The sequence below is a fragment of the Diospyros lotus genome, chromosome 14, assembly GCF_014633365.1.
Source record: "Diospyros lotus cultivar Yz01 chromosome 14, ASM1463336v1, whole genome shotgun sequence".
NCBI classification, from domain to species: domain Eukaryota; kingdom Viridiplantae; phylum Streptophyta; class Magnoliopsida; order Ericales; family Ebenaceae; genus Diospyros; species Diospyros lotus.
In genome coordinates, this window is record NC_068351.1 from 25,303,476 (window position 1) to 25,322,231 (window position 18,756).

The following is an 18,756-nucleotide window of genomic DNA, read 5'->3' on the forward strand; positions in this document are numbered from 1 at the left end:
GGACCAAAAAATGAATTCTTCGTGAGGACGATTCTCCCCTGAATATCATTTTTGGTGTAGAAGGGCTGGTTTTCGAAAAAGGTGACATCCATGGAGCTGTAAAATTTCTTGATAACTAGTGAATAGCACCAGTATCCCTTTTGATTTGGTGAGTAGCTAAGGAAAACACATTTAAGAGATTTGGGATCAAGCTTACTTCGGTGTGGCAAACTAATGTAAACAAATGTAGTACAACCAAAGACTTTCAGGGGAATGGAAGAGAATATTTTGGTTAGTGACTAAATTTCATGAAAGATTTGATATGGAGTTTTGAAATTCAAAATTCAGGAAGACATTCTGTTTACAAAGTAGGTGGCAGTAAGGACAACTTCACCCCAAAAATGTTTAGGGACATTGGATGCCAATTTAAGAGATTGAGTAACTTCCAAGAGGTGTTTGTTTTCCTCTCAGTAACTCTATTTTGTTGTGGAGTGTAAACACAAGAGGTTTGGTGAATAATACCATGTTTGCATAAATAGGCACTGAGGGTAGAATGAAAATATTATCCTCCATTATCAGTTTTAAGGATGTTGAATTTCTTTGAAATTGAGTAATAATCATGCAGTGAAAGAATTTAAAAATTTTCCCTACTTTTGATTTCTTTCATTAGGAACACCTATAAGAGTCTAGTATAGTCATCAATGAATGTGACAAACCATTTCGAACCAATGATATTGTGAATTTTAGAGGGTCCCCAAATATCACTATGTATCATGGAAAAAAGGTGAGAAGACTTGTAAAAAGGCTAGAATATGAGGCACAAATGTGGTTGGAAAGTTAACAAATCTCACATTGAAAGGTTTCTTCTTTCTCATTGAATAAAGAGGGAAACAACTTTTTGAAATACATAAGGTTTGGATGTCCTAATCGATAGTGCCACAACATAACTGGACTATCAATATTAATGCTAGAATTCAAGGCCATACATGGTCATTGTGATGGTTGGGGTTTGCTGGCATCTTCGACTAGAAGAAGGTAAGAGTCTTGCACATAGCCTAGCACTGCCAATCATCTTCTAAGAACTAGATTCCTAAAATTCACACAATTTGGAAGAGAATTGAGTGATGCAATTTCTCTCTTTTGTAAATTTGCTCTTCGAAAGCAGGTTACAATTGAGGTTAGGGATGTAAAGAACAAATTCAAGGTTTAATTTTTTCAAAAATCATAACAAAACTTGTGCCCTTTACTTGAGAGAGAGATCCATCAGCTACATGATCAGTGTAGTTACCATGACAAGGGTTATAATTGCTAAACAAAGACAGATCTCCTATCATATGGTTTGTTGCCCCAGAGTCAACTATCCAAGACTTTGGATTTTCTTGTTGGACACTTAGTGCATGCAAAGAGTTACCTTTTAGGGTGAGTGAACTGGTTCCCATGGGAGCAAAAGTGCTCTAGAGGGTGTTTGTTGTAGCATCTTTTGGAGAACTTCGAGTTATTTTTTGCTAAATGGGTTAGTCTCGAAAGTATTTTGAGACTCAATCATGTTTCCACGACCCTCTTTTTCTCGAGCTGGCTTCCAATTTGCTGGCTTGCCATGTATTTCCAACATGTGTCTTTTGTGTTTCCGACAGTGCTCACATACTAGTTTATTCCTTTGTTGCTTGTCACGATTAGATTGAGCTCCTTGACTGCCAATGCAAAGTTTTCAGTAGGAGAGAGAATATCGTGTGCCTAGCAATACTTTCTTTCAGATTTCTTCCCGGCAAACTTTTGAGAAGGCTTCCCAGACGTTGGGAAGGGGCTTGATACTTAGGATACTTCCTCTCACATCGTCTAGATCCTTGTCGAGCCAGAAAAAAAACTGGCAAACCCGGTCTTTCCAACGATTTCTTGTAGTGTTGACCATCTTCCAAGAACTTCCAAACCTTCTCTTCAAGGATATCCAACTGCTTCCATTGTCAAGTCAGGGCATTGAAGTAATCTGTCACGAACAACTCTCATTGTCGTAGCTCATGCAGCATGCTTTTTATTCCAAAGATCTTCGAGGTGTTGTCAACATTGGAATAAGTCTCCTTAACTACATCCCATATTTCCTTTGTAATAAATAAAATTCTCACCTGTTTCATTTCTCATGGAATTTATCAGCCATGACATGACCAAACTATTTTCTACCTTCCAAATCTTAAAGGTAGGATCGGTTTCTTAAGGTTGTATAGCAAATCCGGTGAGGTAAACCTCCTTGCCTCTCCCATAGACGAACAACATGACAGATTGCGACCATTAGATGAAGTTCTAGCCGTTCAACTCATGTCCAGTAATATTAAGAATAGGGCCTTCAGGAAGACTAGAAACTGGTTTTGCTGCTCCTCTAGATCTAGACGATACTTCAGAGACCAAGTTCTCGCCTCCACTAGCCATGAGGGCTTATTCGAACAAGATTAATGGTTCAAATTAAACTGCTCTTATACCATGAAGAATTTGGAGAATAATGAATTTCTCTACATTCCTTTGATTGAGATGTACAATTATTTTAAAGTATGAACTTCCAAATACAGCTTAGGAAACTACTAAATACAACTTAGGAGACTGCCAAAAAAAGAATCATTAATTCCATAGGATCCAAAAAGCAGGGTTCCTGAATTAGGAAACATGTCAAAAAGTCGAGATTCTACACAGGAAACAGCTCAGGAGGAACAGACGACACAATTGAAGCAAGATGAGCGGACGAAAAGTGATGAGCCTCGGAAGATGGTGTAAGAGTTTTTTGCTATTTTAATTGTTCAAATTCCAATTGGAAGGCAAATCAAATTTTAGCTAGCAGAGAAGCTTGAGTTCCTTCCTATTATTGGAAATGATATGATTGGAAATATATTGGCAGTTGACTTGGCCTTAGCAAAGGTTAAGGAATTTACTGGAATTAACAGCTTTGGCATGGAGATCATTGAGGTCTACCTTTTATATTTGCAGAACAAACAAAAGAAGAGGAATGTAAGAGAAAAGAGGAAAAAGTTGAAATAGATATTAGAGAATGTAGTAATAGATATTAGATGTATTTCTTTTTAGTTGTACTTGCTGTAGCAGTTTGTACCTTTCAATTGAATAGGTTGGACCAGCCTATAAATGGGCTGTATCATTAGAGAATGTCATTGTTTTGAGTGATAATTGAATTCAGTCATTTCCCTCATCAATTCTCTCTCCCGATGCCTCTGATTTCTCTCTAATCTCCCCCTTCTTGCTGTTCTGTTTGTAATCCTCCCCCAATTCTTGCTGTATTTCCCTCCCTTTCAGTTTAATTCCCCCTCGATTTCTTCCAATTTCGTATCAAAACCCTAGGTCCATGACAGTATCTATGCATCAATATATAATATAGTTATGCATGTAATAATTCAGTATATATTCACAATCTAACATGTCATATTTAATTATTCTCTTTCTTTTCTCCTGTTTGAGTCTTTATCACTAGAGATTAAGAAAAGATGAAGCAAAGGAGAAAACTGTTCTATCCTTGACCATATTCCAGTTCTTTTGCTAAGATAGGAAGATGGGATAAGTGCCTTTACCAAGGAAGAAACTGGAATTAGAGAATTTATTGCTATTGATGGATCCCAGCAACTCCAAGAGCACAAGGGAATGTAAATATCAAAGAAACAACATTTAATGGAAAATTAAATTAGAAGAGAACATTAAAGGTTAAAAAGTATGGTTCCCAATTAGGAAAAAGAAACAGTATGGCTCCCACCTGTTATTTGAAATAGAATTGATATGATAGTCATGTGCATGGGCGTAAACCCTTCTACATCTTGCCACAAGGCTAGTCTCATTACTGCTTACCTGCACATTGTAACAATGAACCGAACACATAAACATTACTACATTTCCTAAAGGTAAAAATTGGTATATTACCATGTTTACATATATACATAAATGTGATTGTATATAGATATCAGTAAAATCTGCACCCTGCAGGCTTGGTTCCACTTCATCCACATCTAAATAGTAATTAGATATAATGAGAAAGATTATCAAGAAGTATCCATATCTTAGTGGTAAGTATAGGCAATGACAAAGGTTATACTCTAATTGTATTTGCAATCAGATTGCCACAATTGAAAGAGTACATATAAGTGCAAAAGAAAATTTGATTTCACTAGCCTAACTTGATAACCAAATTAAGAGGAAGTGACAAAAGCTAAGGAACTGCAGGCTCCCTTACCTGCCCCTTACATCATTCCTTTAGTATAATATCCCTCAATGCCAGCAGTCATAGCTGCAACTCTCTGCACATATTTCTTTGTTTTGTATCATATAATTTTCTTTCACTTCCATTTCTTTCCTATTTTATTTTTGGGGGAATTTCATAGAAACCTATATGCAACTTTCAGAATATGGCAAGCTAGGGAATAAACAGGAAAATTTAAGCCATATAATTGTAGAAAAAAGGAGAAAGGGAAGCGGTATTCCCGTATAATTTTATTGATAAGAGCAAAAATATTTATACAAGAGATACCCTAAGAATTCTCCTAGATTGCATCCCTATTATCTAGATTTCCTTATATCCAGAACTAGATTACAATACTATTTAAAGTTACAACAAAGAGATAAAACAAAAAGATAAAATAGATAAATAAAACAGTAAACAAATAAAACACTAAACTCTAATTATCTCCAAGTCTTCTTGTCTTGAAAGACTTCTTTATTCTTCAACACTCCCCCTCAAGTTGGTGAATGAATATCTACCATTCCTAGCTTGCCTACTAGCTCCTCAAAGTGCTTAATGGGCAATCCTTTAGTAAGGATGTCCGCCATCTGTTGATTAGATGAAACATTGGAGATGTGTAGCAATCCAGATTCCAATTTTTCTTTAATAAAATACTTGTCAATTTCAATGTGTTTGGTTCGGTCATGTTGTACTGGGTTATGGGCAATATTTATTGCTGATTGGTTATCACATAATAGCTCAATGGAGTGTTGTATTTGAATCCTCAAGTCTTCAAGAATTATCTTCAGCCACAAAAGTTCACACACACAAAGGGCCATAGCCCTGAATTCAGCCTCAGCACTTGATCTTGCTACCACCTCTTGTTTTTTACTCTTCCAAGACACCAAATTACCCTCTAAGAATACACAATATCTAGTTGTGGACCGTCTATCCACTAGAGAGCCTCCAAAATCTGCATATGTGCAACCTTGAACCTTTAGATTAGCTCCTGGTGCAAGCAGTATACCTTTTCCTGGTGTAGCCTTTAGATAATGAAGAATTCTTCTTACTGCTTGCATGTGTTCCTCATTAAGGCTATGCATGAATTGACTCACTAGGTTAACTCCAAATGCTATGTCTAGCCTAGTATGTGAGAGGAATATCAACTAACCCACCAATCTTTGGAACTGCCCTTTATCTATTGCTTCTCCAGATTGATTTTCCAGCAACTTGATGTTTGGATCTACTAGAATCTGTGCTCCTTTTCCTCCTAGTAGACCAGTCTCAGCCAATAAGTCAAGTGTATACTTACACTGAGATAGGAATATCCCTGTTTTGGAGTAGGCTACCTCAATCCCTAAGAAATATTTTAGTCTTCCAAGGTCCATAATTTCGAATTCCTTAGCAAGCTTTTGTTTTAGGCTTTCTTGTTCAGCTTCATCATTACCTGTCACAACAATATCATCAACATAAACCAATAAAGCGATTACCTTATTTCCTGTATGTTTGATGAAGAGAGTGTGGTTCTCTCGCCTTTAATGGTACCCCATAGTATTCATTGCTGTAGAAAATCGCTCAAACCATGCTCGTGGGGATTGCTTGAGTCCATATAATGCCTTTTTCAACATGCACACTTGTACTGCTTTGTTCTGTGAAAAACCTAGAGGTAATTCCATGAACACCTCTTCCTTTAAATCCCCATGTAAAAATGCATTTTTAACATCCAATTGTTGCAACTTCCACCCTAGATTAGCTACTAATGATATGAGTACTCGAACAGTTGTCATCTTGGCTACTAGAGCAAAAGGTCTCAAGGTAATCAATCTCATAGGATTGAGTGTAGCCCTTGGCAACTAACCTTACCTTGTATCTTTCAAGGGTACCATCATCTTTATACTTTAGATTGAAGATCCACTTGCAACCCACAGGTCTAACTCCCTTGGGTTGAGACAATAATTTTCACGTTTGGTTCTTGTGCAAAGTCCTCATCTCTTCTAACATGGCTTCCTTCCAATTTGGATCCTTTAGTGCCTCCTCCACTGATTTTGGAATAACAATAGAATCTAGGGATGTTAAGAAGCTTCTGTGGGTAGGAGAAAGACGATGATAGGATAGGAAATTGGCTAAGGGATGTTCAGTGCAATTTTTGACTTCTTTTCGAATTGCAATTGGAAGCTCCAAATCAGTAAATTCTAGTTCTAGCTGGTAGGAAAGTGGCTAAGGGATGTTCAGTGCAATTTTTGACTTCTTTTCGAATTGCAATTGGAAGCTCCAAATCAGTAAATTCTAGTTCTAGTCGGTTTATATTTGTTTCTCCAGGTACGTGTTCTTCCATGCTTGAATCAGGGGCTACAATTTGTGCGGGTTGTGCACCATCACTAGGTTGTCTTCTCTTGTACACATAGGGGGATCCTTTGTACCTGTTAGAAGAATACAACTTCTGGTTTGCGAGTTCAGGCTCCGTTGGATGAAGAGAAGAGGTTGTTGATGGAGTGAACTAAGGAGAGGAAGGCTAGGATGGCTTCAAGAGTTTATGGACAGCATCGATAGTTGTTTCTGGAAGGGAGAACAGGCTGTTCAGATTGATTTCAGATTGATTATCCTTCCCCTTGGAATGACAGTCAAAGAAGGGTTGAGACTCAATGAAGGTTACATCTTTAGAAACATAGATTTTTCGAGAAGCAGGGTTGTAACACTTATAGCCCTTTTGGATTGGAGAATATCCGATGAACACACACCTTTTTGCTCTAGGGTCTAGTTTGTCTCAATGAACCTTAGGTATGTGAACAAAGCATACACATCCAAAAATTTTGAGAGGCAAAGGAGAATGCAACTTTAGGTCCGGGTAAAAATCGGTTAGACATTGGACTGGACTTCGATTATTAAGAACCTTGGATGGGACCTTATTAATTACGTAAGTGGCTGTCAAAACAACCCCCCCTCGTAGATATTTAGGAACATTTTGATAATGAAGAAGGGCTCAAGTGACATTAAGGAGATGTCTCATCTTCCTTTCAGCCACTCCATTTTGTTGTGGAGTGTTTATGCATAAAGATTCATAGACTATCCCCGCATCTTGGAAAAATTGATGTAAGTGAGCAATGAAATAATCCTCTGCATTATCTATCCTAAATTTTTTAATTGGAGTTCCAAATTGAGTGTGGATCATTTTGCAAAAATAGGGCAGAACAGTCCCAATGCTAGCCTTATCTTTTAAAATAAAATTCCAACACATTCGGGTGCAATCATCTATAAAAGAAACAAACCACTTTGCCCCTAAATAGTTTGGTATTTTTGAAGGACCCCAATCATCTGAATGAATTAAAGAAAATGGCTTTGATGAAAGTTTATTGCTAATGAGATAAGAAGATCTATGATGTTTTTCCATAACACACACGTCACATTGAAAGTTGCTAGAATCAAGAGTAAAAATAAAGTAGGGAACATTCCCTTCAATAGACTAAAAGGAGGATGACCTAGACGGAGATGGTGAAGCCAAATTGTAGCTCAATCAGATGCTAAATTTTGGGTTGAGTAAGCTGCTTGCAGGTTGTCTTTTTTAGGCGAAGAACTCCTCCCTTGTAGGATGTACAGCCCATGTTGCTCTTTAGCCACACCAATCGTACTCCCCGTGTTCATGGCCTGAAATTTACACCCATATGGAGAGAAAATACATTGCAATTGAGATCTTTTGTGAGTTGTTTTATGGAAATAAAGCTTAGGGTTAAATCTGGTACATAGAGTACCTGATTTATTGATAAATATGGGTCAAAACTCACTTTGCCTTTTCCTTTAATGGGAATGGAGGTCACATTGGCAATAGTGATTCATTTGGTTGTTTCAAAAGGCTCATAGGTCTCGAAAACATGGAAATTGGGTGTCATATGGTCAGTAGCTCTTGAATCCAAGATCCATGTGATATTCCTATCAGTATTCGAGGCTAAAAAAGGAGTAAAATACACTTGTTTACCTTGTTGTGCAATAAAGCAGGATGCATCTCCATCTTGGATGGTCTTTAGGAACTCTTTTAACCTGTTTATCTCCACTTTATTGAGCTGGTTGAGATCTGCTCCAGAATTGGCTATTTCTTCATTTTCTGATTCTTTCTCTTGCTCCTTGTTTGAAAGATAGCTTAGTGGATAGTTTTGTGGATTACCTTGATTCCTCATATTCTGAAACCCACCAATTCAGCTAAGAACCGCCTCCTTCCTATGTAACTTGAAGCATGTCTCTCTAGCATGCCGAGGCTTGTTGCAATAAGTGCACCACTGTCCTTCACGTCCAGAAGCCTTGGTTCAAGCTGCTGGTGGTTTCCATGTTTTTCCTCCTACTCCTTCCTTAGTATTGGATGGGAGTGCTGACCATTCCATGTTAGATCCACCAAGCATAGCACCTCTCCTATTTCTTCACTCCTCACAATAGCAAACACCTCATTTAAATTAAGCAGATTATCTTTACCAAGAACTTGTATACGAACCTGATCAAACTCAGGATTTAGGCCTGCTAGGAACTCCACTATCTGGTCTCTTTCAAGGATTCGATTGAGGGTGGTAGTGGCTTCTTTGCGTACCATCTTAATAACTTGATATTCGTCAAGCTCTAACCATAGGCCTCTCATCAAATTGTAATACTCGGTGACAGACAATTGGCCTTGTTTTGCAGCATTAATCTTTCTTTTAACATCAAAGATCACTGAGGCATCTTTAACCTTTGAATAAGTTTGCTGAATAGTCTCCCAAATCTCTCAAGCAATGATGAGGAACATAAAGTTCCGGCTGATTTTAGGTTGCATTGCACTCCATAGCCATGACAAGATGTGTGAATCTTCGACATCCCAAGCATTAAAGCTAGGATCTTCTTTTGCTAGGGGATTGTCACCTTTCCCTCGTCCTTTGAGTAGAGTCTTCATCAATTGAGAGCATTAAAGGAAATTCCGACCATCCAATCGATAGGACTGATGAACTGTTGGTAAGTCACCAGGAAAGGAGGACTGATCCACTAAAATTCCTTCCCCAGTGGTGATGGTTGGAGTGGAGGAGCGTCTGTCCGAGATTTCTGACATGGCTGCCAAGGAGAAGCGACACAAAGGAGGCTGCAGGGGTTTGGCAGTAATAGGAACAGGGAAGAACAATTGTGGCGGAAGAGAACCTTGTGCAATGAAGGCACCAGGGATGGGCTAAATAGATGTCAGAGGTGCAATCTGGAGTAGTTGGATGTGAAAAGGTGGCAGACGCGCTGGCGCGTGAGGTCGGAGGCAAGCTGGACGGTGGTGCATGGGGGCGCGTGAGGACTCCATCAGCGGCGAGTCTTCGGTGGTCAGCCGATATGATGATGGCAAACCTAATGGTAGTGGCGGTGCAGGTAGACAGTGGCCAGACAGTGGTGTTCCGAGACTTGGACAGAAGCGGTGATGAGAAGAAAAAAAAAAGGCTTTTTTAGGGTTCTTCTCACTAGTGCAATGTAGGTAGGAGTGTTCAAAAAAGCCACCAGACCGCGGTTTCCGGCCGAACCGGCCGGTTTTTCGAATTGGCGGTTCGATTTGGAAAAATGCCAAACCGAGCGGTTCGCGATTTGGCAGACCGGCGATTCAGTTCAAAACCGAACCGCCCACATATACATAGTATATAATTAAAAAAAAATTAAATTAAAATATTAAATATAAAAGGGGGCGCCAGACACCCTCTTCTCTTCCTTCGACTATTCCTTCCTCTCTTTCTCGCCCCTTTCCCCCAAACCCTAACCCGCACCCACCCACGCCCGCCGCACCGTGTTTCTCTCCCCGTGGTGGACCCTCGGATCGCCGATCAACGCCAACCCACCGGCGGCCCCCACGTCGCAGGCTCTCCAACAGACGCACCTCTGAACATCGCCATGCCGGCGTATTGTCGCCTCGTAGCAGTCCGAGACTCCAAGCATCCCGTTGCCTTCTTCCCCCAGCATTCCGCTCACCGATTCGTGTTACTGGTATGGGTCTCTCTCACAAGTTGAGTTGTTATTTATTTAATATTTACTTAGTTTTGTCACAAAATGCTTGTCGGAAAAACTTTCAGCGACTTCGTCTTGTATTTTTTGTTTTTTTACTTATTTTTAGTCAGAAAATGCTATACATGTACAAATCTGTATTAGCTTGGATTTTCGATTTACTCATTTCTGTTCTGTTTTGTACATTATATTGTTTTGGTTACTGGTTAGGACGTGTTTTTGCTATAAATTTTTTGATGCAAGTGCACATTATTTAGGTCTTTTTGGTTTAGGGTTTAGGGAGATGCCGAGGCCCCTTCTGTTCACCTTCTTACACTATTCTTTTAAGAGACAAAAACTAACTTGCCCTTTGATCTTATGACGAGTTTGTGCTCTTGCTTGCCATTCCTAGATGCTCCCAATTTCGACTTGCTTTTGTGTGTTTTTCAGTTGGTTTTGGCCATTGGGGGTTAGCTCTAGTTGAACTTAATTGATTCTGTTTAATTTCACAGGCATAAATTTTATTAATGCATGAGCAATAGAAGAGTTTGGAACCAAATGTTTATACATTTATCGGAGATAAGAAAATTAGTAAATTATGAGATCATCCGAGTTTACAGTCGACCAATGAATCCAAGTTGCTTAGTTGACTTGTAGCTAGCTAGGGTTTAGTTACCAAAACATATGTTTAACGTTATTCTCAAACATATGTACGTACGATCAGCAAAAAACAGTCTTTGGCATATATTATAGTTAGTGTGAATTCCAAATAATTCATTTTCAAGAAAATATCTCAAATTTTTGATTGCTTCAATGGCAGATGGAATCAGATAGTAATGCCGATCCTGAATGTGTGAGAAACATCAATGAAAATCAAATGACCAATACAACCATTGAATCAAGTAGTGGCTCTAAACCTCCGTTGCCACCTAAGGACTCTAAGGACAAAGCTGTAAAAAGGAAACCTAGGCAGCAATTTGAAGTATGAGAACATTTTACAAAAAATGAGGAAGACTATTCTGAGCCTAAAGCTGTGTGCAACTATTGTGGCAAAGATTATGCAAGTGATACTAGAAGAAATGGGACAAGTACTCTTTGGAACCATATAAACAATCAGTGTAAGAAGAATCCTTACAAATTAGAAGATAAGAAGCAAAAGATTTTGCATTATCTAAAGAAAAGTGACAGTGAGGATGGAAGTGGATCAGGTTGTAATCTTGTAGCTACGGGATTTAGTCAGGCGGCTTGTAGGATGGCATGCGCCAAAATGATTGTCATTGATGAATTGTCATTTCGGTTTGTGGAGCAGAAAGGGTTTAGATTATTTTGTAATACTGCATGCTCTAAGTCTGATCCTCCTTCAAACATTATAATTGCTAGGGATATAATTAGTCTTTACAATGAAGAGAAGAAAAAATTGAAGTCATTTTTTGTTAAGAATTCACAAAGAGTCTCTCTTACTACTGATACATGGACTTCCATTCAAAATGTTAATTATATGGTGCTTATAACTCATTTTATAGATTATGAATGGAAAATGCAAAAAAGAATATTAAACTTTTGTCAAATTTCAAATCATAAGGGAGAGATAATTGGTAAAACAATTGAGGCATGTTTGGAAGAATGGGGGATTGAGAAGGTTTTTACAATCACAATTGACAATGATGCTTCTAACAATGGGGCTATTGGGCACATGAGAAAAAGATTACAGATTTGGAAGAGTGCTGTTTGTGATGGGGAATTTTTACACGTGAGGTGTTCAGCTCATATTTTGAATTTGATAGTGGGTGATGGCTTAAAGGAATTGGATTACTCTATTGTGAATGTAAGTAATGCAGTTAGGTATGTTAGAGCTTCTCCTTCAAGATTGAAAAGATTCAAAACTTGTGTGAAGAATACATGTAAAGAAGAGACGGCTCTTGTGTGCTTGGATGTGCCAACAAGGTGGAACTCCACCTATTTAATGTTGGATCATGCACTAAAATATGTTGATGCATTTAACTTGTCAGAAGAAGAAGATTTGCTTTATTCTCAATATTTTTGTGAAGAGGATAGAGATGGAAAAAAACATATTGGGCCACCAAATTCTACATATTGGGAGAATTGTGCAACATTTTATAAGTTTTTGAAGACTTTTTATGATGCTACCCTCACGTTTAGTGCTTCCTTGAATGTTACTGCAAATAATTATTTCCATGAAATTTGTAATGTGCTTGGTAGACTAAACAAATGGAGTTCATGTTATGAATCAATCTTGAAAGATATGGCTTCTAGCATGAAGAGAAAATTTGATAAGTATTGGGGCAATATTGAAAACCAAAATATGCTTATTTATGTGACGGTTGTACTTGATCCTAGGTACAAAATGAAATATGTGGCATTTTGTTTGCACAAACTCTATTCTGAAGATGAAGTTCATACCATTATGAATTCTATCAAGAGCACTCTAGGGAAGTTAGTGAATTTTTATGCATCAATTGAATCAGATGAACAAGGTGAGACAACTTCTGGACCAAGGTTTCCAGTTGTGGATCCTAATGAGGATGATACTGTTAACATGTTTAAATCTGGTTTTGAGAAAGAATGTTTTCAAGATAATGCTACTGAAATGAAAAATGAGCTTGAAAGATACCTAGCCAAGCCAAATGAGGATATAAGAAACAAGACTTTTGATATATTGGCATGGTGGAAGGTATCGTCAACAAAGTACCATGTCCTATCACTAATTGCTAGAGATGTTCTTGCCATTCAAGTGTCATCAGTAGCTTCTGAGTCAGCTTTTAGCACTGGAGGGAGGGTGCTTGATTGCTTTCGAAGTTCTTTGAGTCCATCTATAGTAGAAGCGTTGATTTGTTGCCAAAATTGGCTGAGAGCAACATCTTTACCATTGGATATGAGCCCAGTATTAGAAGAGCTTGCTACTTATGAATCAGTTAAATCTGGTAATTTTTTATCTACTCATCAAACATGTTTATTATTTTATTTGTATTAACTATTAACTTTAACATTTTAATTTTCTACTTTTATTGTTCTCCTTAATATTGCAGATAAGTCTGTTATGAAAACAAATTTTCTCAGCCTTGATTAGTGATGAAGTTGAAGACTTTGGAGCATGCTTGTAAACTTTGAACTATGTGTGTGCTCTATTTAGTGATTAGTGATGAAGTTTGAACTTTGATTAGTGATGAAGTTGAAGACTAGTTAGTTCCTTGTGTGTGCTCTATTTATACTCATTATTTCATTTGTTCCTAATCTCTTCATTGTGCTTGTTCAGGCTTTTGTTTCAATTGGCTGCTTAGAGATAAAGTTAAACGATGTGTCAGTTTGGTGTTAGACCTATCTCGCACCAAACTAGAAGTTTGAACTTTGATTAGTGATGTGTTAGGTTGGTGTTAGAGATAAAGTTTCAGCTTGTTTCAATGGGAATGCACTGAAACAGTAATGGAATTGTTGCTCTCTTACTGTTATGACTGTCTTTACTAGAAGGTTTTCATCTACGTGATGTGTTAGGAATGGAATTGTTGCTCTCTATTTATACTCATTAATATTTCCTTTGTTTCGTTTGCTGGTGTTTGATTCTAAGTTGATCTATTGATTCTAGGGAAAGCATTTTGTTGCATTTATGCATATTTAAATGTCTGTTCAGGAACTGGCTTGATCCAAAAATTTAGTAGTTAAATCTGTTGTATTGTCATATTGCAGTGTTTCAGTGAGTTCGCAGCAAAAATACAAATTTAGTACCTGTTCAATTCGAACCGAACTGGACCGGACCAAACGCAAAAAATGTAAAACCGTGGAAACCGAACCGCAAAATGCGGTGTGGTGTGGTTCGATTTTTCACACCAAATCAAACGTCGGTTTGATTTGGTAGAAAACCGAGCCTGCGGTTTGGCGCTTTAAACCGGCTTAAAACTGGCCAAACTGAATCGCAAACACTCCTAAATGTAGGCACTCGAACAGAGCAATGAAGGCCCTAGGGTTTATTGTATCAACCTATTAACGAGGCTTTGATATCATGTAGGAAAAAGGAGAAAGAGAAGCGATATTCCTGTATAATTTTATTGATATGAGCAAAAATATTTATACAAGAGATACTCTAAGAATTCTCCTAGATTACGTCCCTATTATCTAGATTTCCTTATATCTAGGACTAGGTTACAACACTATTAAAACTTATAACAAAGAGATAAAACAAAAAGATAAAATAAAAGATAAAATAGATAAATAAAACAATAAACAAATAAAACACTAAACTCTAATTATTTAATTATCTCCAAGTCTTCTTGTCTTGAAAGACTTCTTTATTCTTCAACAATAATAATGCCATAATCATAGATCCCAACAGTTCTACATTATCTTTCATTGCTAAAAAATTACTTTTACATTATTCAAATGAATGCCCTATTGCTGCTTAAGGAAAAAAAAAATAGCCAGAGTGAGTACAAGTACCACAGGTAAACGCAGCGATGGAATGCCCCCTGGTGGGAATGAGAAATCCTTGCTCAAATAACTATAAGATCTGCCCGGGTACCCTCCATTTGCAACAAAGGGTTTAGGGCTAGAAGAGAAACTTGAACCAGCCATGCCACCTTTTCCAACAGCTTTCGAAGTGTCAGTGTTCATTTCTGAAATTTTTTTTACCTTCTTCTCTTGCACCTGTTGAACACAAGAAAATAGCATATAGGCCACCAAGTGCAAGAGACAAACATCCAAGATTGACAAATGTGCAGTAAAAATGCATATGCATATTTAAGATTCTAGTCAAACAATTAACTGAAGATGTGCATGTAATCAGTATGACATGGAACGTAGGCCTCATCTTCAAAAGAACAGACCAACTTTTTCCAAGGGTTCATTTGAATTTCTCATCTTTTACAAGGAAAATTATGATAATCTCTAGAAGAGAATTAGTTTTACTGTTATAGTTTGTTACAGTTGTTTGTTATGTTTTGTTATAGTTGTAAGATCAGTTAGCTGTTTCTTAACATTACAGCTGTACAAATTAAGTACAAGATGTTGTACTTTAACAGAATCAGCACTGTTTTCAATATTGAGAAGCTTATTCTTGTGAAAAACTAGCTTCAAATTCTCTCAGTTTTCTCTTTCCGAATTCTCTTCAATTTTCATCCTTTCTTTTCTATTACTACATTGAAGCTCCGCTTCATGGTATCAGAGCCATAGACCTGCGTCAATAGCTGAAAGTCAAGAACAGTGCAGTGCTTCCTCTCTTCATCGATCCTGCTCCTTGTCATCTGCTTTGCAGTCTGATTTTTCTGCAGTTCCAAGAGCTTTCAACTTCATTCCAATCAAGTTAGATAGTAATAACTATCTTTTCTGGAAAGCACAAATTCTAGCCACGATCAGAGCATTTGATCTGGTTTCCTTCATCAACAAATCAGAGAAGAAACAAATCAGAGAAGCCTCCGGTAAAGTATCTTCCAGATCCAGCTTCTGATGATTCTCAGATAGTAAATGCTGACTATCTTGTGTGGTTCAAGTCTGATCAACTGCTCCTTGGTTGGCTGGTTTCTACGATTGAAAAGAAAGTTCTTGCACAAGTGATTCATTGTGAATCATCTGCTGAGGTATGGTCTATCCTTGAGAACTTGTATTCTCAACAAACAGTTGCTAAATCATTTCAATTAAAACAACAGTTGAGATCTGTGAAGAAAGACTCTATTGGTGAGTGAATATCTTTTGAAAAATTAAAATAATAAGACATGCACTAGCAGCAATTGGTGATCCAATTAGTGACAAGGATCTACTGTTGGCTATTCTAAGTTGTCACTGCTATGACAATAGCAACTCTTCTAATTCGGTGTGAATTAGAAGGGGTTGCTGGAGAACAGTGAAGAAGAACGCAGAAGAGTGAAGAAGAGAATAAGAGAGAGAGATTGGAGAGAGAAAAGTTTAAGAGAAGAAGAAATCAGATTTCTTGATTGATTTTCGATAGCCTCTTACTGTAGGATTCAAGAGCTTATATAGTTTGCTCTAGGACCACTGCCACAATAGATCACCTCTCCCGTAACCAACTATTTTGTCATATTCTAGTCACCTATACACCTGGTTGTACTAGCTAACAAACTACCCAGCTGGAAAAGGAAAGTACAATTAAAAGCAGTAAAAGAATACAATTAATAGCAACCAAAATCCACAGCAAAATTCGGCCTCCTTTACGTCCTTTGACAATACCCATCCCTTTAACAATTTCTTGTCCTCAAGAAATATTCAAGAGGCTAGCTGCCATTGGAAACCATTGTAGCAATTGGGGAAGGTATTCCCAGGTGTCCTCCCCCGAAGATCCTCCTTGCCACCTGACCAGCACTTGGATGAGAGGTTCCATTATAGCCTCTGGCTCCTTTGTGGCTTCTTTATCCTTAGGAAGTGTTGGTAACTCCGAATTAACTCGCTCATTATCGGTTGTCTTCTTCAATAAAGAAACATGAAAGACCATGTGGATTTTTGGATCCCTCAGGTCATTGCAAGTGGTAGGCCACTTTGCCTACCCTGGCTGTTACGGGAAATGGGCCGAAGTACTTAGGGCTGAATTTAGATACTTACCCTTGAGGGATGGACTTTAGATAAGGATACCTAAGCCTTAGGTGAACATTTTCCCCAACTTCGAACTCCCAGTCACTCCTCCTCCTATCTGCATATTGTTTCATCCGGTTTTGACGTAATGCCAGCTCCTCTAAGTTGCTGCAACACCCCCCCTCCTCTACTGCAAATACTCCTCAACCGTTGTGGTCGTGGTATGCCCTTTAGTGGCTGGTAGGATAGGGGGTTTACACCCAAATACAGCCTAGAATGGTGACATTTTTATAGAGGCATGGTGGTTGGAGTTATACCACCATTGTGCCAAAGCCAACCACTTATGCCAACTCTTGGGCTGCAACAAACACACGCATCGGAGGTAGGTTTCTAGGCTTTGATTTACCCTTTCTGTCTACCATCAGATTAGGGATGATAGGTGTAATATCCCATATTTTTGTAAGGTCGCCACGTAATTTAGGAAAGTTTAAAATACTGAAAATGTGATTTGACAGCAAAATAAATCGCCGAATCGATGGTAGGGAGTGCCTTGGGACTTAGATATCTAAGGAAAAATGTATGTCCTTGATGAGCGTCTCGAGACGTGATTTATGGCACTGAAAGCGGTCAAATCCGAGATAGTTTTCGATATAGCTACGATTTGGGCTGAAAAATCGAATGGCCGTAAAAGACTTCCGAGAAGTCAATGAAACCCTCTAAAGGCTCTAAATTTGTGATTAGAATAACCCTTAAATGGTTTTGGGTTGAAACAAAAGGGTTTCCAGTCGAAATATATATTCGGGCCTAAGTGCAAATTATTAATTTTGATCGAGGGAGGTCAAAACGATGATTTTTTTGAATCTTCAAGGGTGAAATGAAGGTTTTAGAACGTATGGGACTTAATGGAATTGTCGGAAAATTCAGGGGTTTGAGGATGAGGGTAAAAATGCAAAAAGAAATTGCAAGGGGGTGGAACTGCAATTTCAGAAATTTATGCAACAGCATGGCCGTCGCCTGCCGCAAATCGTGGGAGCCAAATCCGGTGAAGGGACAATCGTACTTCGACAGGGAATGGCCGAGCATGGGCCAAGGTCGCTTATGGGCGAAGCAACGACCTCTGATTGGTCGAAAAACGGACAAATTTAGCTATAAATAGCCGAGCTTTGGGCAAGGGTTTTTGCAAGTTTGAGCTTCGAATTTCTATCGTTTTGGAAAGTTTTTGGAGGTGAGATTAAGGGGCTTTTGTTCCCCAAGAGAAGAGGAGCATTTCTGGAGATTTTGGGGCGTTTTTAGGTCGAGCTAAAGCTGTTTTCGAAGGTGGCCGAAATCACGACGGACGGCGTGGCCGAGCCTTTGGCCGACCGTTTGAGGGCCTTTCCGGTGACTTTTCAAGCTCCAATGCGTGCCATCATGTTCGCGAGGTCGAGGAGAGCAAGGGGGAAGAAAGAAATCAAAGTTTCGTGGTGAAACTAGGCGACCAGCGGCGAGCGTCTCGTCAGGGAAGAAGACTAGTGGCAGCGCGTGAAACACACCCGCTAAGCGTGTGGCTGTGGGCGCGTGGAAAGGTAAGGAAAATAAAGAAAAGAGAGGAAAAATAGAAGAAAATTCTGAAAAAATTCCGAAAAATCAAGGATTTTATTTTATGAATTTTTGTGGAAGAAATTTCTGGAAAATATTAAAGAAAACATTTATTTTTTGATTTTTGAGAAAATAGTGGAATTTTGAAAAATAAAAGAAAAATAGGAGAAAAATCTGGAAAAATCCAAGAAAATTCCTAGAAATTAGGAATAATATTTTATGAATTTTTGTGGAGGAAAATTTAGAAAAATACTTGAGGAGGTATTTATTTTGGATTATCAAGAAAATAATGGGAAGCAATTTGAGGAAAATTATGAGAAATTAGGGGGAAATAGAGATTGATTTTCCTTTGAATGCATATGATGTCTAGGGTATTGTTGAGGTTCGAGATTGAGAAATAATGCGCCTAGCACGAGAATCGAGGTCGAGCATGAATCTCAAGAAAATTCCGAATTTGGTCCAAGGTGAGACTCCTATACCCAAGACTCTGGTACTCAAACTTCTAT

General features: G+C 38.3%; 1 protein-coding gene across 7 annotated transcripts in view; it reads right to left on the bottom strand.

The window, feature by feature from the left end:
- Positions 1 to 18,756, bottom strand: part of LOC127790477 (serine/threonine protein phosphatase 2A 55 kDa regulatory subunit B beta isoform-like) — a 74,148-nt gene that overhangs the window by 14,037 nt on the left and 41,355 nt on the right. For all 7 annotated transcript variants that reach the window (XM_052320008.1, XM_052320006.1, XM_052320005.1 and 4 more), the window contains 2 exons: positions 14,591 to 14,797; positions 3,722 to 3,813 (listed from right to left, as the gene is read on the bottom strand). In XM_052320008.1, coding sequence (XP_052175968.1) covers positions 3,722 to 3,813; positions 14,591 to 14,797 — 299 coding nt within the window. The remainder of the gene's footprint in view (positions 1 to 3,721; positions 3,814 to 14,590; positions 14,798 to 18,756) is intronic.